At 40.3% G+C, this 23999-nt stretch overlaps 1 protein-coding gene across 1 annotated transcript in view; it reads left to right on the forward strand.

Moving 5' to 3' along the window:
* GALNTL5 (polypeptide N-acetylgalactosaminyltransferase like 5) overlaps window positions 1-23521 on the forward strand; it is a 79698-nt gene extending 56177 nt beyond the window's left edge. Inside the window, exons 8-10 of the mRNA XM_023548054.2 lie at window positions 1718-1835; window positions 9327-9476; window positions 23366-23521. Coding sequence (XP_023403822.1) covers window positions 1718-1835; window positions 9327-9476; window positions 23366-23521 — 424 coding nt within the window. The remainder of the gene's footprint in view (window positions 1-1717; window positions 1836-9326; window positions 9477-23365) is intronic.
* Window positions 23522-23999: the final 478 nt, after the last annotated feature.

Raw genomic sequence — 23999 nt, forward strand, 5'->3', positions numbered from 1 at the left:
TGTGTTCACCGCTTCACCATTTTGGACCCATAGTTTCAGTCTGTGGAATACATCCAAGTGGTATCTTGCTTTTCAATAAATCTCTTTGTTTTTGTTTTAACAAGAATCTAGAGTTTTCTCTAGGACAGCCAGTTTCTCCTCTCTATGGGATCTTTCCTATCAGAATACAGACACGCAGTTATTGCTCCTGGTTAAAACAAACCTTATTTTGACCTCACTTCTCCGTCATCAAAGAAGCCCTGGTTGCACAGTGGTTAAGCACTCAACTGATAGTCGAAAGGTTGGCAATTCAAACCCACCACCTGCTCCACAGGAGAGAGATGTAGCAGTCTGCTTTTGTAAAGATTACAGCCTTGGAAACATTATGAGAGTTGCTCTGAGTTGGTATCAACTGGACAGCAGTGGGTTTGGTTTGGTTTTTGGTCCCTGTCATCGAGGACCCCAAGGAAGAGGTCTGCACCCCTAACTCCAGCTCTCTTGAACTCACTTTAATCAGGCTTCACCCACTCCAAATCCCACCCAAACTTGTTAACCAGTCAGCAATGTTTGACGCTGCTTATCACTTCCTTCTCTTTGATACCACGATCTCCTGGTCAGCCTCCTACCTCACTGGTTGCTCCTTCTCAGTCCTTTGCTGGTTCCCCCTCTCCTCCCCAACCTCTTAATGTTGACATGCCCACGGCTCAGTCCTTGGCCCTCTTTCTGTCTCTACTCAGTCACACGGTCATGCTTATCCATCTTACATTGATGACTTCCAATCAGACCTCACTCAGAACTCCAGACTCATGTATTCACCTGGCTACTTGGCATCTTCATTTGAATGCTTAATAGACATCTCAAATGCAATGTGTCCAAAGCTGAACCTTCCCACCAATTTCTGCTGCACCCACAGCCTTCCCCGCCTCAGTGGATGGCAACTCCATCTTCCAGGTGCTCAGGCCAAGAACATTGGAGTCTGCCCTGACTTGTGTCTTCCTCTCACAACTCACACCCCACCCATAAGTAAATCTGATGGCTCCATCTTCAAAATATACCAAGAATTTGACCTCAACCCACTACCTTCATTGCTACCACCCTTATACAAGATTCCATCATCTTTCTCTCAGACCACCGCAATAACCTCTAACTGGTCTCCCTACTTTTATCTTTGCCCCTACATGAGCTGTGGTCTTTGCCTGTTGATTCACAAATTTATCTCTAACATCATAGGTGCCCAATACTTTTTTAAAAAACAAATGAGCAAATGAATGAATGAACATGTAATTATTCCAAACTGCTTAAAGAGTTTGATATTATTGGAATTAGTGGACAAAATAAGATGCTTTTGTGACATTATGGTTTTCATAAAAGTGAATATTATACTCACTGCCCTTAGATACGGAGAGCTCTAAACTTCACTATCCAATTTAATCATTACTCCTATGGGAAACCTACATTCTAAATATCAATTTTTCCTTTTACTAAGACAACATTTAGAGTATATTGCTTATGCAATTTGGTGATAATCTAACTAAAATTCATTGCATTCTTTTAGGTAGTTACAGTTTTAATTTGGTAATTTTACGTACTTAAATGCATATTAAGATAGCAAGTTTGATATAAATTAATATGATTGCTTTTTAACTTAAGTTATTATTAATATTCAATATAATTTTGAAGAAAAGCCCATAATGACGATCTCTGTGGGATTGGTTTAGCATTTATGTTTCCTTTCTAGGTCACCTGCCATGGCTGGAGGGATTTTTGCTATACAGAGGAAGTATTTTAATGAAATTGGACAGTATGACAAGGGCATGTATCTTTGGGGAGGAGAGAATTTGGAACTTTCACTAAGGGTAATTCAGAATTTATTTTTAAATTGTTACCTTTGTATATAGAGAGTGAAATCTGACTTTAAGTCATATAATACAATGTGGTAATTATGCCCAGTTTTCCCACATCAGCATCTAGTACCATTCTGGTGTCGAGTACAATAAGGAATTTACAGTGCTCTTTGCACAAATTGAAAACATTTAATAAAATATTAGATTTTCTTACCATATGTCTTGTTATCTCTAATGTATAACATATCAAATTAATTTAATACTTTGAATCCTTGTGTAGAATCTCTTTTTTTTTTTTTTTTATCATACTGATTACCTTGGTAGTTGTAATATAGTGGAAATAACACAGGATTGAGGGTCAGGTGACTTGGATACCACTAAATATACGGACTATCTTAGGTCTCAATTTATCCATCTGTAAAATGAGGGGACTCAGATTAGAATGTGCCTAAGTTGCCTCCCAGGACCCCTAGTGGTACAGTTTTTAAGAGCTAGGCTGCTAACCACAAGGTTCAGGGTTCAAACTCACCAGCCACTCTGCGGGAGGAAGTTGTGGCAGTCTGCTTCTGTAAAGATTTACAGTCTTGGAAGCCCTATGGGGAAGTTCTGCTCTATCCTGTAGGGTTGCTGTGAGTCAGAATCTACTCAACAGCAATGCGTTTGGTTTTGTTTTGCGTTAAGTTGCCTTCTACCTGTACATTCCAAAGATTAATGCTGAGACATGGATAAACCTTGAAAACATTACCAGTCCCAGTTGCTGTCAAGTTGAGTCTGGCTCATGGTGACCCCACGTGTATTAGAGTAGAACTGTGCTCCAGAGAGTTTTCAATGGCTGATTTTTCAGAAGTAGATTGCCAGGCCTTTCTTCTGAAGTGCCTTTGGGTGGACTCAAACCACCAACCTTTTGGTTAGCATCTGAGGGTATTAACTGTTTGTACCACCCAGGGACTCCTCTTGAAAATACTACTCTAAGCAAAAGAAGTCGGACATGGAAGGCCACATGTTATATGATTCCATTCAGATGAAATATCTGGACTAAGCAAATCCATAGAGAAAGGAAGTAAACTAGTGGTTGCCAGGGGTCGGGGGAAGGGAAAGAGGAGTGACTGCTAATGGGTAGGGGATTTCTTCACGGAGTGATGAAAATGTTCTGGGATTAAATAGCGGTGATGGTTGCGCAGTCTTAGAGATATGCTGAAAAATACCCAGTTGCACACTTTAAAGTAGCGAATTGTATGGAATGTGAACTATATCTCAATAATAAAATTTAATTTAACTCAAAAAATCCTCAGATATTAGAACACCTAAGAGTGAGTCCCAGCTCTATGACCACTTAACTTGCTATGTGATCGAATCATTAATTTTTCTAGTTCTCAGTTTCCTCATCTATTAAATAGGAATCAACATAAATGCCATTCTCAGAATTTTGTGAGGATTTAATGAAATAATTAGTGTAAGGAGTAGAAGTAGATATAGCTGAAGAGACACACACACGCAAAAAAAAAAAAAAAAAAGCCCAGAGTACTATTCATATGGTTATCATATGGCTATTACACATAATTTTTTTAAACCAAATTCCAATAAATTTTTCTAACAATCACTTTGAACTGTGCTTAAAAATCTGGGCTGTGAAATCTCCATAGTTACCCCTCACAGTTTTTGTCTCAGTATCTCTGTCTGATCTGTCTCTTCTTCCGACAGAGAACAGCTTAGTCTATGACTAAGTTCATATTCCTTCTGAGTTTCATTTCCTGACATGTAAAATGATGAAAAAATTGTCCATATTATATAAGCTTGTTTAAAAGATTAGAGATAATTTATAGGAAGACGATTAATAAATAGCAGACATTATTACTCTGCTTTGAGTTGCATATATTAACTTGTATGATAAGGTTTACTTTGCTTTTTGTTTTCTTTTTCCAATTTTTCTGTTTTGGATTTTATTTTATCTCCCTTTACCTTTCTTCTTTGTTCCTTTTTGTAAGTTCTTTTAAGCACAGACCCCTTTAATGTTTCAAATACTTACGAATATAGCAATATCTAGAGCAATATGTTTTCCTCTAAGCTCATATTCGGAAGATAATAAAGAATATTAAGGCTTATTCTACTATGCCATAAATTTTAGAGAAGGAACCTAGCGGAGGTTTTTCTAAACATTTTGTGGGCGTATTTTTTGTGCATTTCTAAAGAATGCTAGAGGTTGGCTGCACCAATCATTAGGTTTCTTATTTCTTCATACAAATTAATCACTAAAATTATATTTTATACTTATCGGCAACGATTAAGGTCATCCACTCTCACCTCCCACCCCCTACTTCCATTCCCCTAGATAAAGAGTTGAAAGAACTAGAAGAAAGAGGGCGTTACGGGTATATACTTTCATTTAAGAAATAGCTCACGTGAGGTAATACAACTGAACTGTGAGCATGAAACCCTGGAAAGGGCAAATCATGTTGATACACAACATACAGTCGATTAGGAAAAAGGGGTTATGTGGAAGGGAAGCAATTTTGATTGAGAAAGTTTGGAATGCTGGCCACCAGATAGCAACGGTAGCCCAGGGTAGGTTGATTGCCATAATAATAATCACAATAACAACCACCACTACCGAACACCACTCTGACTGAAGCACTGCCATGTGGCAGAGAATTGCCGTGAGATTATCGAGCATCATAATTTTGTTAGACATTATCGTTGTGGGCCAGAGGGTAGATCCAATGGACTGTGGCTCCTGGGTGCTAGATCCAAGTACTTTTCAAAGTAGCTTTATCTCTCTTTATTGGAAATAAGAAGAGTAAAACTTCTTAAATCCATGTGTGTGCACCTCTTTAGCATAACCCCTTCTGATTGACTTACCAGAAAACAGAAGTGATATTTTTCACCATATTCAGTGAAGATCTTAATTTCCTGTTACTGTTCCTTAAATGATTAAGGAAACAGTATATTTACCTAGAAGTCCTGGGTGGTGCAAAGAATTAACGTGCTCCGCTGCTAACCAAAAAATTGGAGGTTCGAGTCCACCCAGAGGTGCCTCAGAAGAAAGGTTTGCTGATGTACTTCCAAAAAATTAGCCATTGAAAACTGTATGGAGCACAGTTCTACTCTGACACACATGAGCCAGAGTTGACAAACACTGGTTTGTTTTTTGGGTTATCTTTATTCGTTTGCTTATTTTTTATACTTTCCTAGGAAAATACCTATAAAACAGGAATATATGCTCTTGCTCAATTGAAACAGTGGTTCTCAAGTTTAGTATGCATCAGAATCACCCACAGAATGTACTGAAACACAGATTTCTGGGCCTCAATCTCAGTTTCTGATTCATTGAGTCTGGGGTGGGGCCCAAGAATTTGTATTTCTAACAAGTTTCCAGGTGATGCCGATACAAGTTTCCAGGTGATGCTGATACTGTTGGTGGGGACCACAGGAGAACTACTGAATTAAAATAAACAAAAAAGTCATGGCAAAGATAACATATTGTTGTTGTTAGCTGCCATCCAGTAGGTTCCAACTCGTAGTGACCCCATGTACAACAGAACAAAACATTGCCCAGGCTTGCACCATCCTCACAATCATTGTTATGCTTAAGCTCATTCATTGTTGAAGCCACTGTGTCAATCCATCTCATTGAGGGTCTTCCTCTTTTTCACTGACCAAGCATGATGTCCTTCTCCAGGGACTGATCCCTCCTGATAACATGTCCAAAGTATGTGAGATGACGTCTCGCCATCCTTGCTTCTAATGAGCATTTCAGCTGTACTTCTTGCAGGACACATTTGTTTGTTCTTCTGGCAGTCCATAGTATATTCAATATTCTTCGCCAACACCATAATTCGAAGGCATCAATTCTTCTTCAGACTCCCTTATTCATTGTCTAGCTTTCACGTGCGTAGGAGGCGATTGAAAACACCATGGCTTGAGTCAGGTGCACCTTAGTCTTCAAGGTGACATCTTTGCTTTTCAACACTTTAAAGAGGTCTTTTGCAGCAGATTTGCCCAATGCAATGCTTCTTTTGATTTTTTTCATGGCTGTTGGTTGTGGATCCAAGTAAAATGAAATCCTTGACAACTTCAATCTTTTCTCCATTTATCATGATGTTGCTTATTGGTCCAGTTGTGAGGATTTTTGGTTTCTTTATGTTGAGGTGTAATTCATATTGAAGGCTGTGGTCTTTGATCTTCATCAGTAAGTGCTTCAGGTCCTCTGCATTTTCAGCAAGCAAGGTTGTGTCATCTGCGTAAGGCAGCTTATTAATGAGCCTTCCTCCAATCCTGATGCCCCATTCTTCTTCATATAGTCCAGCTTCTCGGATTATTTGCTCAGCATACAGATTGAATAGGTACAGTGAAAGGATACAACCCTGACACACACCTTCCCTGACTTTAAACCATGCAGTATTCCCTTGTTCTGTCTGAACAACTGTCTCTTGATCTATGTACAGGTTCCTCATGAGCGCAATTAAGTGCTCCAGAATTCACATTCTTCTCAATGTTATCCATAATTTGTTATGATCCACACAGTCAAATGCCTTTACACAGTCAATAAAACACAGGTAAACATCTTTCTGCTGGTACTCTCTGCTTTCAGCCAGGATCTATCTGACATCAGCAATGATATCCCTGGTTCCGCATCCTCTTCTGAATCCAGCTTGTATTTCAGCAGTTTCCGGTTGATATACTGCTGCAGCTGCTTTTGAATGATCTTAAGCAAAATTAAAAAAAAAAAAATTTTTTTTTTTCATGATATTAATGACATTGTTCGATAATTTCTGCATTTGGTGAGATCACTTTTCTTGGGAATCTCTTCCAGTAGGTTGGCCACATAGCTGTGTTCCAAGTTTGGCATAGACAAGTGAGTACTTCCAGCACTGTATCCGTTTGTTGAAACATCTCATTTGGTATTCTGTCAATTCCTGGAGCCTTGTTTTTCGCCAATGCTGTCAGTGCACCTTGAACTTCTTCCTTCAGTACCATCAGTTCCTGATCATATGCCACCTCTTAAAATGGTTGAACATCGACTAATTCTTTTTGGTATAATGACTCTGTGTATTCCTTCCATCTTTTTTTGATGCTTCCTGAGTCGTTTAATATTTTCCTCATAGAATCCTTCAATATCGCAACTCAAGGCTTGAATTTTTTCTTCCGTTCTTTCCGCTTAAGAAGCACCGAGTGTGTTCTTCCCTTTTGATTTTCCGTCTTCAGGTCTTTGCACATGTCATTATAATACTTCACTTTGTCTTCTCGAGCTGCCCTTTGAAATCTTCTGTTCAGTTCTTTTACTTCATCATTTCTTCCTTTCGCTTTAGCTACTTGACATTCAAGAGAAGTTTCAGAGTCTCTTTTGGCATCCATTTTGGTCTTTTCTTTCCCTCCGATCTTTTTAATGATCTCTTGTTTTCTTCATATATGATGTCCTTGATGTCATTCCACAACTCCTCTGGTCTTCAGTCATTAGTGTTCAATGTATCAAATCTATTCTTGAGATGGTCTCTGAATTCAAGTGGGATATACTCATGGTCGTACTTTGGCTCTCGTGGACTTGTTCTAATTTTCTTCAGTTTCAGCTTGAACTTGCATATGAGCAATTGATGGTCTGTTCTGCATTCAGCCCCTGGCTTTGTTCTGACTGATGATATTGAGCTTTTCCATCGTCTCTTCCCACCTATGCAGTCAGTTGGATGCCTGTGTGTTCCATCTGATGAGGTCAACGTGTATAGTCACCATTTATGTTGGTGAAAAAAGATATTTGCAATGAAAACGTCGTTGGTCTTACAAAATTTTATCATGTGATCCCCGGCATCATTTCTATCACCAAGGCCATATTTTCCAACTACCAATTCTTCTTTGTTTCCAACTTTTCACATTCCAATCTCCAGTAATTATCAATGCATCTTGATTCAATCAATTGCAGGCTTTAGAAGTTGATAAAAATCTTCAATTTCTTCATCTTTGGCCTTAGTGCTTGATGCATAAATTTGAATAATAGTCATATTAACTGGTTTTCCTTGTAGGCATATGGATGTTATCCCATCACTGACAGCCTTGTACTTCAGGATAGATCTTGAAACGTTCTTTTTGACAATGAATGCAACACCGTTCTTTTTCAAGTTGTCATTCCTGGCATAGTAGGCCATATGATTGTCAGATTCAAAATGGCCAATACCAGTCCATTCAGCTCACTACTGCCTAGGATATTGATCTTTATGCATTCCATTTCATTTTTGACAACTTCCAATTTTCCTAGATTCATACTTCATACATTCCAGGTTCTGATTATTAATGGATGTTTACAACTGTTTCCTCTCATTTTGAGTCGTGCCACATCAGCAAATGAAGGTTCCAAAACTTGACTCCATCCGCAACATTAAGGTTGACTCTACTTTGAGGAGGCAGCTCTTCCCCAATCATCTTTTGCGTGCCTTCCAACCTGAGGGGTTCATCTTCCAGAACTATATCAGACAATGTTCAGCTGCTATTCATAAGGTTTTTACTGGCTAATACTTTTCAGAAGTAGACTGCTGGGTCCTTCTTCCTAGTCTGTCTTAGTCTGGAAACTCAGCTGAAACCTGTCCGCAATGGGTGACCCCGGTAGTATCAGTGGCATAGCTTCCACCATCACAGCAACACGCAAGCCCCCATAATATGACAAATTGACAGACACATGGGGGAAGGATAACATAAGATGTATAAATTCTGCACAAAATATTTATATTACAAGCACATTCTTTGTGGCATTACTTCCAATAATAAAAATTGGGAACTATCAAAATGTCCCAACAAATACTACTTTTAAAATAATTTCGTATAACATCAAATAAAAAAGCAAGTTTATCCTAATGTTGTGTGTGTGTTCATATATACCTGGATTAATATCAACTAACTCAGAATGTTGGGACTAGAAGTGATTTTTATTTTCTTCCGTGTGCTTTCCAGTATTTGCCAATTATTCAATCACCCTGTTTTACATTTGTGGAGTAAAAAAAAAAAAGTTGTTAAAAATATGTATTATAAGGTATTTTAAGTACAAAAACCAAAAATAAATAATTGAATTCAGCCATGATCAGCATTTCTATTGTTACTTGCTTACATCCAGCAATACTTAATTACTACAGAAAATGTTACTTTCAGGATATTTTAAGAACAAGTCTTGCCACTCTTCGCAAACATCAGCACCAGAATTGGTCATTTATGAGGGAGGCAGGATCACCTCGTTTTCAGAGCTATGATTCTGGAGCCAGATTTCCTGAGTTTGAATCTTGCTCTCTGCACTTGACAGCCATGTGACATTGGGCAAGTTTCTTAACCAATCTATGCAGTACTCTTCTCATCTGTAAAATGAGGATAATCACAGTACCTACATTATAGGTTGCTGTGAGGGTTAAATGAAATAAACTAAATAAATGTTAGCTAATATTAATTTTTTTTTAATATTGTTTGTAAAAAATAAAAATTCAGCAGTTGTGTCTGACATAAATGTTTTTTGTTTGTCTTTCTTATATCTAGATCTGGATGTGTGGAGGCCAGCTCTTTATAATCCCTTGCTCTCGAGTAGGACATATCAGTAAGCAACACATCCAAAATAATTTTAGATTTATGCAATCCCTGAGATACAACAATCTAAGACTGGTGCACGTTTGGCTGGATGAATATAAGGTGAGGAATACGTCCTTGGTTTGGTAAAATGAGTGAGCATACACGCAGTCAGTGTTCTGAAGACACCTTCATTTGCTTTCTCAGATCCTATTTTTGTTCTTTGTTTTCCTTAAATTAACATCATCCCTTCAATCCCACATCCACCCAACCTTAGACCCTATGCTCAGTGAATTCTAAGCTGCTAAACTTGCACCTCCGTTTTTATTTTTATTACCAGGGAAACTCAAATTTCTCAGAAGTAAGGCCACCACACTAGAAGTTGATTGCAGGGAAGCAAGTGTGCTGTATATATATTTTTTCCTCTTGGAATCGCCCCTCAGAAGCCATCAGCCTTCTCCCCGCCCCTGTCCCCAAGTGTAATTTTTTAGAGTCTATTCCTTCACTATCTCTTTTCTACCAAAAGTCAGAGATTTCTATATCAAAGCTATGCCTTCCCATTTGTGCATTTCCCCCAAGGTTTAAGCCTTTTCAGGACTTAAAAGAGTGCACATATAAAGAACATGTCATCTCAGCTCCATTTTAATTTGAAAGTAGTCCATCCAAAAGTCATGCACACACAAATAAGGACAGGAACTCCAACAAGGTCTTTCAGATAAATGGGCAGAAATGTGTAAGGATCTCTCTGTGATACTGTACATCCTGGTCTTGCTCTTATATCTTTTTAATTTAGGTTTTTGAGTTATAAAAGTAATACTACTCCATTTCTTTAGTAACCTGGAAATGTGAATTAAAACCTCAGTGAGATATTTCTTGCACAACCACTTGGCAAGCAAAGGGAACTCTCCTACATTGCCGGTGGGAGTGTTAATCATCACAAACACACTTTGAAAAACAGATTGACAGCATCCAGTAAAGTGAAAAATCTGAATCCCCCAGGATCCAGCAATTCCACTCTGTGCAAACACCACAGAAACGCACACTTTTGTACACCAGAACACACGAACAAGAATGCTTATAAACAGTATTGTTTGTGCTAGCCAAAACTGAATACAACCCAAGTGCTCATTAACAGTAAGATGACACATTTAAGAATTCTGTACAGCAATGAAATTAACCAACTGTAGATATAGATACAACAACAACATGGGTAAATCTTAAAGAGGTATTGGAGAGTGAAAGTAGCCAAACACAATAGAATATATACTGTATTATTCCATTTCCATAGTTTTAAAAAATGGGTGAGATTAAAGAATTTCATCTGCAATTAGATATCAAAACTAGAAAGAAAAAGAAATACATACATAGCCAGGATAGTGTTTAAAAAGAAAGGGAGAGGGTTGAGATCAGGAAGGGGAAGGCAGCAGGTTTCTGGGACGCTGGTCATATTCTAGTCCTTGACCTAGTTGGGGTTACACTGGGGCTGATTTTTCAACAGCTCATTAAGTTGCAAGATTATATTTTATGCACTTTTTGTATGTTTATTATATTTCCTGATTTAAAAAAAAAACTTTCTTTTTAAAAAAGTAAAATATGTTCATTTTTAAAAGTCTTACAGTAGTGAAGAGTATAGAGTGAAAAGTAAGTTTTCTAAGCCCATTTTTTCCCTCTCAGAGTAATCACTGTCTAGTTTCTTGTTAAAACACACACACACAAGAATATTTCCTTTTCTTTGACATAACTAGAATTATACAATATTTTCTTCTGTAATTTTTTTCTTTTATTCTATTTTGCATGTCTTTCAAATCAGAATTTTTAAAAATGTGTCATTCTTTAAGTAGTTTCTTTGTGTGTGTGATGATTAAGGCTGTGTGTCAACTTGGCAAGTCCATGATTCTCAGTAGTTTGGCAGTTGAAATGTAACTATTAATGATGTAATCACCTCCATAGAGTTCTGATATAACGTAATCACCTTCATGATGAGATCTGCTATGAGCAGCCAATCACTTGAAAGGGAGTTTTCTTGGGGGTGTGGCCTGCATTCAACACATGTGGACTTTCTGGCATAGCTCCCTGGTTTTTGCTCACACTGGACCCTGCATCTGGCTCATCACCTCCAGTTCTTGGGAGTTGAGCTAGCAGCTTACATGCTGATCTTGGGATTTGTCAGCCTCTGCAGCCTGAGAGCCAGCAGCCTGCCCTCTTACCTACTAATCTTTGGACTCGTCAGCCTCTGCAGTCTGTGAGCCAGCAGCCTGCCATCTTACCTGCCAGTCTTGGGATTTGCCACACTCTACAGCCTGTGAGCCAGAGGTATACCATCTGACCTGATGATCTTGGGTTTCTCAGTCCCTGCAGCCACATGAGTCAGGAGAAGCCTCCAGCCTGACACACAGACTTGGGATTTTCCAGTCTCTACAACCGTGTGAACCATTTCCATGATATATACACACACACGCACACACACTTGCCAGTTTTGTTTCTGTAGAGAACCCAGCCTAAGACATTTGGTACTGAGAGTGGTTCTACAGAAACAAAATTCTAAGGATGAGCTTTCTAAATTGGTTCTCAAGTGTGCCTAGTCTTAAAGATGTTGATGACTCTGCTTCCAGTAGTAAAGAGGGTAATGCTAATCCATGGTGTGAGGTGGCAGTAGAAATACACAAAATATCACCACCAATAGATTGAGTATTGGTGAGAGGTGAGGTTCTGGGTAATCGCATATTTGATACTTTTACACAATTTTGTCAGAATGAGAAGTATAAGGAAGCTAGTTGGTTGGTCCTCCTTTGGCTAGACAAAGTGGTGAAAGAAAGAGACGAGCTCAGGGCTTCAGAGTCACAGCTCAAGCACAGCATAAATGACCCCAAAGTTACCACTTATGCCTTGAAAGAAAGTCTTATTTTTTGTAGTTGCAGCTGATTTTGCCAAAAACCAAACCCAAAGTCTTATCACAAGAGTGGCTGAATTACACCACCAATTGAATTCCCAACCTCGAATGGTGTCTGAAGTTAAAGTGAGAACACTGATTGGAAAGAAATGAGATCCTGAAACATTCGCTGGGGACATATAGGCATATAATCAGGAAGCTGGGGACACTGAGTCCTGAAATTTTGTAGAATCACTCCTGCCAACAAAACTAGCCCTCTCACTCCCTTCCGAAGAGATTACTCCATCTTCGTCTGCTAAGCCACTTTCCTCAGTAAAACCATTAGCCCCTCCACCCCCATCTGACGATATTAACTCAGCTGTGTCTGAAAAGCCTTTGAGTCACCCCCTGGGGAGACATCTGAGTCATTACCTGTGGCATCGCCAGAAGCACATGCCGTGGAAGAAGTTGCTGAATATTCTCAGAACACATCCTCACCACCCATTTTTTATTCTAGACATATAACTAGACTTAAGTCCCAGCAACCCCCAAAAGGTGAAGTACAAAGCATGACCCAAGAGGCGGTACGCTACATGCCAAAAAACTCTTGTTTTTCTAATACGTATAGACAGAAACCTGGGGCATATGTGTGAGAATGGCTAATAGGGTGTGGGATAATAGTGCAAGGTACATAAAGTTGGATCAGTCCGAGTTTATTAACATGGGCCGGTTGAGCACAAATTCTCCATTCAATATTCCAGCTTAAGAGGTTAGGGAAGGAGCTAATGGTTTATTTGGTTGGTTTGCTGAGCCATGCATTACGCGGTGGCCTACACTAAATCAAATTAAGTACCAGACCTGCCTTGGTATACTGTAGAAGACAGAATCCAAAGGTTTATGGAAATTGGCATGTTAGAGTAGATTTATCAGGCTAGACCCAAGCAAGGAGTGCCCAGATGACACACCATTTACTACAATGGTGAGGAACAAATTTGTGAAGGAGCCCCAGCATCCTCCAGGACTGCTGTGATTGCTATTTTATGTAAGTCAGATTTGACGGTGGAAACTTCTCAAACTGAATTAAGATGCCTAGCCACAATGGGGCTGATTGGACTCCCATGGTGGTAGGGGACAAGTGGTGCCACAAAATTGACAAAGACAAGCTGGGCATTGTTACCATATGGTAAGTCAAGGCTACAATCAGAATAGTCTGGCTCCTATGAACTTATGGCATTGGCTACTCAGTCATGGTATCCCTAGGAGTGAAATAGATGGGAAATCATCTAAAATATTTACTTAGTCTGTACAAGTGGGAGAATTCTAGGTCAAGTGAACAGCAGTCTAACTTGAACCACCAGAAAAGAGAGTCAGAGCCCCTCAATCAATACCCAGACTTGAGCCAGTTTACAGACCCACAATGCCTTGAATAAAGAGGAGGCCAGGACTCCTTGAGGAAAGACCCCCTACACTCCCAAAAATTTATGCTATGAATCATTCTCCCAGCCTTCCCCAAAGAGATCTAAAACCTTTTATGGGAGTGACTGTTCACTGGGGAAAAGGAAATAATCAGACTTTTTGGGGATTGGTGGATACTGGTTCTGAACTGACACTAATTCCAGGAGACCCAAAATGTCACTATGGTCCAATAGTCAGAGCTGGGAGTGTGGAGGTCAGGTTATTAATGGAGTCTTAGCTCAGGTTCAGCTCACAGTGGGTCCAGTTGTCCCTGAACCCATCCTGCAGTAATTTCCCCATTCCAGAATGCATAATTGGAATAGATATACTCAACAACTGGCAGAACCCCCACATTGGATTCTTGATAAGTGGAGTAAAAGCTGTTATGGTAGGAAAAGCCAAACGGAAGCCATTAGAACTGCCCCTACCCAGGAAAGTAGTAAACCAAAAGCAATACCACATTCCTGGAGGGATTGCAGAAATTATTGCCACCAGCAAGGACTTGAAGGACAGAGGGATGGTGGTTCCCACTACATCCCCCATTCAACTCACCTATTTAGGCTGTGTATAAAACAAATTGATCTTGGAGAATGACAGCAGATTATCATAAACTTAATCAGGTGGCAATTCCAATTATAGCTGCTGTTCAAGATGTGGTTTCATTGCTTGAGCAAACTAACACTTCTCCTGGTACCCAGTATGCAGTTATTGATCTGGTTAATGCCATACCTTTTTTTTTTATTATTATTGTGCTTAAAGTGAAGGTTTACAAATCAAGTCAGTCTCTCATACAAAAATTTATATACATCTTTTTTTTATATACTCCTAGTAGCTCTCCCCCTAATGAGACAGCACACTCCTTCCCTCCACTCTCTCTTTTCGTGTGGATTAAGCCAGCTTCTGGCCCCATCTGCCCTCTCATCTCCCCTCCAGGCAGGAGATGCTCACATAGTCTCATGTGTCTATTTCTTCCAAGAAGCTCACTCTTCACCAGTATCATTTTCTATCTCATAAAAAAAAAACGTTAAATAGTTGCATCCAATCCCTGTCTGAAGAGTTGGCTTTGGGCATGGTCCCTGTCTTGGGCTAACAGAAGCTCGCTCTGGTGACCATAAGCTCAGGGATCTTTCTAGTCTCTGTCAGACCATTAAGTCTGGTCTTTTTAAGAGAATTTGGAGTATGCATCCCACTGCTCTCCTGCTCCCTCAGGGGTTCTCTGTTGTGTTCCCTGTCAGGGCAGTCATTGGTTGTAGCCTGGCACCATCTAGTTCTTCAGGTCTCAGGCTGATGTAGCCTCTGGTTTATGCGGCCCTTTCTGTCTCTTGGGCCCATAATTACCCTTTATCTTTGGTGTTCTTCATTCTCCTTTGCTCCGGGTGGGTTGAGACCCATTGATGCATCTTAGATGGCCGCTTGCTAGTGTTTAAGTCCCCAAATGCCACTCTCCAAAGTGGGATACAGGATGTTTTCTTAATAGATTTTATTATTCCAATTGACCTAGATGTCCCCTGAACCCATGGTCCCCAAACCCGCGCCTCTGCTGTGCTGGCATTCAAAGCATTCAGTTTATTCAGGAAACTTCTTTTCTTCTGGTTTAGTCCAGTTGTGCTGACCTCTCCTGTATTGTGTGTTGTCTTTCCCTTCACCTAAAATAGTTCTTACGTACTATCCAATTAGTGAAAACCCCTCTCCCTTCCTCCTTCCCTCCCCACTCTTGTGACCATCAAAGAATATTTTCTTCTCTGTTTAAACTATTTCTTGAGTTCTTATAATAGTGGTCTTATACAATATTTGTCCTTTTGCAACTGACTAATTTCACTCAGCGTAATGCCTTCCAGATTCCTCCATGTTATGAAATCCTTCATGGATTCATTATTGTTCTTCATCAATGGGTAGTATTTCATTGTATGAATATATCATAATTTATTTATCTATTCATCCATTGATGGGCATCTTGGTTGCTTCCATCTTTTTGCTATTGTAAACAGTGCTCCAATGAACATGGGTGTGCATATATCTGTTTGTGTAAAGGCTCTTATTTCTCTAGGATCTATTCCAAGGAGTGGGGTTGCTGGATCCTATGGTAGTTCTATTTCTAGTTTTTTAAGGAAGCGCCAAATCAATTTCCAAAGTGGTTTTACCATCTTACATTCCCACCAGCAGTGTATAAGTGTTCCAGTCTCTCCACAACCTCTCCAACATTTATTGTGTTTTTCGGATTAATGCCAGCCGTTTTAGAGTGAAATGGAATCTCATTGTAGTTTTGATTTGCATTTCTCTAATTGGGAACACCGGTGGCATAGTGGTTAAGTGCTACGGCTGCTAACCAAAATGTCGGCAGTTCAAATCCACCAGGCGCTCCTTGGAATCTCTATGGGGCAGTTCTACTCTGTTCTATAGGGTCGCTATGAGTTGGAATCAACTTGACAGCAATGGGTTTGATTTTGGGGTTTTTTTTTTTTTTTAAATGGTTAATGATCGTGAGCATTTCCTCATGTATCTGTTAGCTACCTGAATGTCTTCTTTAGTGAAGTGCCTGTTCATATCCTTTGCCCATTTTTTAATTGGGTTATTTGTCTTTTTGTAGGTGAGTTTTTGCAGTATTGTGTAGATTTTAGAGATCAGATGCTGATTGGAAATGTCATAGCTAAAAACTTTTTCCCAGTCTGTAGGTAATCTTTTTACTCTTTTGGTAAAGTCTTTGGATGAGCATAGGTGTTCGACTTCTAGGAGCTCCCAGTTATGTAGTTTCTCTTCTGCATTGTTAGTAATGTTTTGTATACTCTTTATTCCATGTATTAGGGCTCCTAGCATTGTCCCTATTTTTTCTTCCATGATCTTTATCATTTCAGATCTTATATTTAGGTCTTCGATCCATTTTGAGTTAGTTTTTGTGCATGGTGTGAGGTATGGGTCTTGTTTCATTTTTTTGCAAATGGACATCCAGTTATGCCAGCACCATTTGTTAAAGAAACTGTATTTTCTGCACTTAACTGGCTTTGCGCCTTTGTCAAATATCAGCTGCTCATATGTGGATGGATTTATGTCTGGATTCTCAATTTTGTTCCATTGGTCTATGTATCTGTTGTACCAGTACCAGGCCTGTTTTGACTACCTTGGCAGTAATGCTTTACTTATCGGGGGTCCCTTCCCATTCCACGTGAAGTTGATGATTTGTTTCTCCATCTCATTGAAAAATGTCATTGAAATTTGCATTGTATCTATAGATCGCTTTTGGTAGGATAGACATTTTTACCATGTTAAGTCTTCCTATCCATGAGCAAAGTATGTTTTCCACTTATGTAGGTCTCTTTTGGTTTCTTATAGAAGTGTTTTGTAGTTTTCTTTGTATAGGTCTTTTACATCTCTGCTAAGATTTATTCCTAAGTATTTTATCTTCTTGGGGGCTATGTTAATGGTATTGATTTGGTGATTTCCTCTTCAGTGTTATTTTTGTTGGTGTAGAAGAATACAACTGATTTTTGTATGTTTATCTTGTATGCCAATACTCTGCTGCGCTATTAGTTTCAGTGGTTTTCTTGAGGATTCTTTAGGGTTTTCTGTGTATAAGATCATGTCATCTGCAAATAGAGATAATTTACTTCTTCCTTACCAATCTGGATGCCCTTTATTTCTTTATCTAGCCTAATAGTTCTGACTAGGACCTCCAGCACAATGTTGAGTAAGAATGGCGGTACGGGAATCCTTGTCTGGTTCCTGATCTCAAGGGGAATGCTTTCAGACTCTCTCCATTTAGGATGATGTTGGCTGTTGGCTTTGTATAAATGCCCTTTATTATGTTGAGGAATTTTTCTTCTATTCCTATTTTGCTGAGAGTTTTTATCATGAATGGGTTTTGAACTTTGTCAAATGCCTTTTCTGCATCGGTTGATAGGATCATGTGGTTCTTGTCTTTTGTTTTATTTATATAATTACATTAATTGTCTTTCTAATTTTGAACCATTCCTGCATACCTGATATGAATCCCACTTGGTCGTGGTGAATTATTTTGATATGTTGTTGAATTCTATTGGCTAGAATTTTGTTGAGGATTTTTGCATCTGTGCTCATGAGGGATATAGGTCTGTAATTTTCTTTTTTGTGTGGTGTCTGTACCTGGTTTTGGTATCAGGGATATGCTGGCTTCATAGAATGAGTCTGGGAGTATTCCATTCTTTTCTATGCTCTGAAATACCTTTAGTAGTAGTCATGTTAACTCTTCTCTGAAAGTTTGGTGGAACTGTGCAGTAAAGCCATCCGGGCCAGGGCTTTTTTCCATACCTGTTTTAAAGGACCGTCAGAAGTAGTTTGCCTCCAGCTGGCAAGGCCAGAAATACACTTGCAGCATCTTACCTCAGAGGTATATCAACTTTCCAGCCCTATGTCATAATTAAGTCCACAAGAAGCTTGATTGCCTTTCCCTTCCACAAGATATCACACTGATCCACTACATTGATGACATTATGCTGATTGGACTTAGTAGGGAAGAAGTGTCAATGACTTTGAACTTAAGGTAAAATATTTGTGTGCTAGAGGGTGGGAAATTAATCTGATAAAAATTCAGGCACCTTCCATCTTGGTGAAATTTCTAGGGGACCAGTGGTGTGGGGCATGTCAAGATATTCCTTCAAAAAGAATAAGTTATTGCTTCAGTCTCCAACACATAAAAGGAGGCACAACACCTGCTGAGCCTGTTTGGGTTTTGGAGGGAACATATCCCTCATTTGGTGACCCTATATGACGAAGTAGACCTGCCCCATAGAGTTTTCAAGGAGTGCCTAGTGGATTTGAACTGCCAACCTTTTGGTTAGCAGTTGTAGCACTTAACCACTACACCACCAGGGTTTCCTGTGCTACTCTGGCCTATTTATCAAGTGACTCAAAAATCTGCTAGTTTTAAGTGTGGCCCAGAACAAGAGAAGGCTCTGCAACAGGTTCAGGCTACTGTGCAAGCCACTCTGCCACTTAGGCCATACAATCTGGCTGATCCAATGTTGCTTGAAGTGTCAGTGGCAGATAGAGATGCTGTGTGGAGTCTTTGACAGACCCCTATTGGTCAACCACAGTGCAGACCCTTGGGATTTTGGAGCAAAGCCCTGCCATCCTCTGCAGATAACTACTCTCCTTTTGAGAAACAGCTTTTGGCTTGTTACTGGGCCTTACTAGAGACTGAACACTTCACCATGGGCCACAAAGTCACTATGCAGCCTGAGCTGCACATATGAACTGGGCGTTGTTTGACCCACAGAGTCATAAAGTCAGACATGCACAGCAGTATCCCATTATCAAATGGCACTGGTATATACAAAGTTGGGCCCAAGCAGGACCTAAAGGCACAAGCAATTTGCATGAAGAAGCGACCCAAATGCCCATGGTCTCCACTCCTGTCACATTATCTGCCCTCTCTCAGTCTGCACCTATGGTCTCATGGTTGTTCCTAATGATCAGTTGACTGAGGAAGATAAAACTGGTGCCTGGTTTACAGTTGATTCTGTGTGATATGCAGGTACCACTAGAAATTGGACAGTGGCAGCACTATATCCCGTTTCTGAGACCTTCCTAAAGGACAGTGATGAAGGGAAATCCTCCCAATGGGCAGAGCTTTGAGCAGTGCACCTGGTTATTCACTTTGCCTGGAAGGAGAAATGGCCAGATGTGCAATTCATGGGCTCTGGCCAATAGTTTGGCTGGATGGCCGGGGAATTGGACAGAACATGATTGGAAAATTTGTGACAAGGAAGTATGGGGAAGAGGTATGTGGACAGATCTCTCTGAATGGGCCAAAGAAGTGAAGATACTTGTGTTTCATGTGAATGCGCACCAAAGGGTGACTTCGGCAGGGGAGGATTTTAACAATCAAGTAGATGGGATGACGTTCTGTGGAACCAGTCATCGTTTTTCCTCAGCCACTCCCATCATTGCCCAATGGGATCATGAACAAAGTGGTCATGGTGGTAAGAACGGAAGTTATACATGGGCTTTGTGAGTGATTTTCACTCACCAAGGCCAACTTGGATACCGCCACTGCCGAGTGCCCAATTTACCAGCAGTGGAGACTAACACTGAATCCTGGATATGGCACCATTCCTTGAGGTGATCAGCCAGCAATTTGGTGGCAGGTTGATTACACTGGACTGCTTCCATCATGAAAAGGGCAACCGCTTAGTCTTACTGGAATAGACACTTACTCTGGACACATATTTGCCTTTCCTGCATGCAATGCTTCTGCCAAAACTACCAGAATGCCTTATCCACTGTCATGTATCCCACTCAGCATCACCTAGGATCACGGGATTCACTTCATAGCAAATGAAGTGTGGCAATAGGACCATGCTCATGGAATTCACTGGTCTTACCATGTTCCCCATCATCCTGAAACAGCTGGCTTAACAGAACGATGGAATGGCCTTCTAAAGACACAATTACAGTGCCAGCTAGGAGGCAATACCTTGCAGGGTTGGGGCCATGTTCTCCAGAACGCTGTATATGCTCTGAACCAGTGTCCAATATATGGTACTGTTTCTCCCTTAGCTAGGATTCATATGTCCAGGAATCAAGGGCTGCAAATGGGAGTGACACCACTTACCATTACCCCTTTTGACCCACTTGCAAAACTTTTGCTTCCTCTCCCCACAACCCTATGCTCTGCAGGTCTAGAGGTCTTAGTTCCAAAGGGAAGAATGTTCCCACCAGGAGACACAACATGGATTCCATTGAACTGTAAGTTAAGAATGCCATCTAGCCACTTTGGGCTCCTCATGCTTCTGGATCAACAAAGAAAGGAGTTACCATATTGGCTGGTGTGATTGATCCTAAGTAAAAACCCATTGCCATCAAGTCGACTCCAACTCATAGCGACCCTATAGGACAGAGTAGAACTGCCCTATAGAGTTTCCAAGGAGTGCCTGGTGGATTTGAATTGCTGACCTTTTGGTTAGCAGCCATAATGCTTAAAATTAACCACTACACCACCAGGGTTTCCTGATCCTGATTACCAAGTGGAAACTGGATTGGTGTTATATAATGGAGGTAAAGAGGAGTACGTCTGGAATACAGAAGATTCCTTAGGATATCTCTTAGTATTACCATGCCTTGTGATTAAAGTCAATGTAAAACCACTGCAACCCAATTCCAACATCACTACTAATGGCCCAGACACTTCAGAAATGAAGGTTTTGGTCATGCAACCAGGTAAAGGACCACAACCATCTGAGGTGCTTGCTGAGGGTAAAGGGAATACTGAATGGGTGGTGGAAGAAGGTAGTTCTAAACACCAGTTATGACCACGTGACCAGTTGCAGAAATGAAGACTGTAATTATTATGAGTATTTCTTCCTGGTATGTGTTTGTCAAATATTTTTGTTTTCTTCATTTATAAGATGTAAACAGGGCTAGTGCATTTTCAGGTGTACCTGTGTTAGTTGTATCATGTTAGGTGCAAGTATGACTTTATAATTGTCTTTATTTAGAGATTGTGTGTGGTTCCATGACATGTGTACAAGTGCCAAGTTTTCAAGAGGTGAACCGTGATGCTTAAGGCTCTGTGTCAACTTGGCTTGGCCATGATTCTCGGTGGTTTGGCAGTTACGATGTAGTTTGGCAGCTATCTAATGATGTGATCACCACAAAGACATCTGATATAATGTAATCACCTCCATGATGAGATCTGCTATGAGCAGCCAATCAGTTAAAAGGGAGTTTCCTTTGGGGGTGTGGCCTGCATCCAATATATGTGGACTTTCTGACATAGCTCCCTGGCTTTTGCTCACACTGGATCCTGCATCTGGCTCCTCACCTCCAGTACTTGGGACTTGAGCTAGCAGTTTACCTGCCGATCTTGGGATTCGTTGGCCTCCATAGCCTGTGATCCAGAGGCCTTCCATCTGACCTGCTGATCTTGGGTTCATCAGCCCTTGCAGCTACATGAGTTAGGAAAAGCCTCCAGTCTGACACATGGACAACCATGTGAGCCATTAGCTTGATATAAATCTCTCTCTACCTTTATATATATGTGTGTGTGTGTCTATATATATAAATTTCACTGGTTTTGTTTCTCTGGAGAACCCAGACAAAGACAGTGTGGAATTACCAAAATTGATCCCATTGATGAATAGTTCCCTGCTGATAGTCATTCTGATCATTCCAGGTTTTTGTTATTTCTTAATAATTCTGAGATGAACATCCTTTACACATATCTTTTTGTGCATTTATGCAAATATATCTTTGGAATAAATTTCAAGAAGCAGACTTGCTGTGCCACTAGTTAGTGTATTTTACATAATGATGGATAATATCCAAACTGTCCTTCAAGAATCTTGCATTTATCTACTCTGTCATCAGTTGCATATGCCTGTTCCCCCACAACGTGTCCAACACTGGATATAATTACACTTCATATTTCTTCTAATCTGATAGGTCTAAAAATATCCCATTGTTTAAAATTGCATTTTCTTAATTATGAGAGATCTTGAGCTTATTAACATTTTTGTTGAATTTTTTTTTTCCTCTGTAAACTCTGGCTATGGATTTAGTTGAATGGACACAGCTGTTACTGCAGTGTTTACTGAATTTTATAAAGGATGTTGTCCCAAAAAGCTCCGTTAACTTAAAAAGCATGTTGTGTTAGGCATTAAATCAGTCGGTTGTATGACACTCCACACTGGAAAATGTAATGAATGACAAGACAAGGGCTTCAGAAAGGGTGATGCTGCCTTTACTCTCTCCAAGATAATAATCCTCCTCCCCTGCCTTCAGGCCCATCTTCTGCACTAATCGCCATGGGGAACTAGGGATGGCAGAATATGATGGCAAAAGCCTACAGGGCTCAAGGATCCCTGGTGAGAGCCCAACATGGCATACCCCTAATGTACGAATCTGGACAGCCAAGCTCACTCTTTCGTTCACCATATTACTGTACTATATGTCTGGACTGGGAATCACTGGTGAAAATACAAGGTCCTGCTTTCAAGGAGGCTCAGTCTTCTTAGGACACCTCTTTTAGTATGGGGCAGATGAAACCCATTAGACATTCATCCTTAGAAATTTCTTACATCGGAGAACATAAAAAGCAAACCAGCTGTGGTCACAATAATGGCCAGCACTCATGTGACACTTACTAGATCCAGCCCTTACTCTCCCAAGGGCTTTGCACATATTCAAGTATTCTGTCCTTGCAGCAATCTCATGAGTGGTGGTCAAGTAACTCACCCGAGGTCACACAGTTAATAAAAGGCAGAGCCAGAATTTGAACCCAGGCATCTCCTTCCAGAGTCCACATTCTGCCTTAACTACCACATCATTCCACCCTCTGTAAGGATGGAAGTATTGATAGGGACCGGGTTCATCCTTGAGTCTTTGTCAAAAGGGTAGGAGAAATGGGGCACTACGATACGTGGCTGTCACTCTTGGGTTCCTGAGAAGCAGGACCCAGTTTTTTGTAGATTCCAGCAGGCTTCCCCTGTCATCAGGGGGCCACTACAGCAGACAATGTGTGTGCTGTGTGACAGAATCCGAGGTTCAGCAGTGCGCCTCTGCTCTGAATCCCCACATGGGAAATTGAAGGGCTTTTTACATTCAGATGATTAAAATATACACTGTTAGTTTAGGTATCACGATTTGATCACCAAAGTTTTTTGGTTGTTTTTTTTTTTTTTTTGGTGTAATGAGATGACTCTTCATTTCCATTTAGGAGCAGTTTTTTTTACAAGGACCTGGTCTGAAATCAATGAACTATGGAAACATTAGTGAGCGTGTTGAATTAAGGAAACGATTGGGCTGCAAGTCATTCCAGTGGTATTTGGATACTGTCTTCCCAGAGCTGGAGGCATCTATGGATATCATATGAAGTAAAAGCAAATCATTTTCATTAGCAAAGGGTTAAAAATCCCTACTCCTCAACACAGAGGTGTAAGAGTACAAGTTTGGAACATCATGAAACCACGTGAAATGCAAGAAGAAATACAGCCAAGCGTGGTCTGCAAGGAGTGTCTCCCAATTCCACCTTCCCACCCCATAATGGTAGATTTTCACTGCCACTACATTTCTGGGGTGACAAGACCTTGAACAGTGGAATTGTAAATTGTCACACAGGTTAAGACTCTACCATAAAATTGATTGGGTTAAGGTGTATAATAGTCTCCAATTATTTGCCAAACTTCCTTGATTCTGGTGGAGTACAGGGACTGCTCTGTTTTTGGAGCCTCTGCCAACTCAATTTCTCCTCCATCTAGGCCACTCTGACATGGGTTACTCATCTTAGTAAGAACGTCTAAAGAGAGCTTGGTTAACACACGCAGACCTTGGCTAGGTTGTACCAAGCTCCT

Source organism: Loxodonta africana, chromosome 22 (assembly GCF_030014295.1).
Source record: "Loxodonta africana isolate mLoxAfr1 chromosome 22, mLoxAfr1.hap2, whole genome shotgun sequence".
NCBI lineage: Eukaryota > Metazoa > Chordata > Mammalia > Proboscidea > Elephantidae > Loxodonta > Loxodonta africana.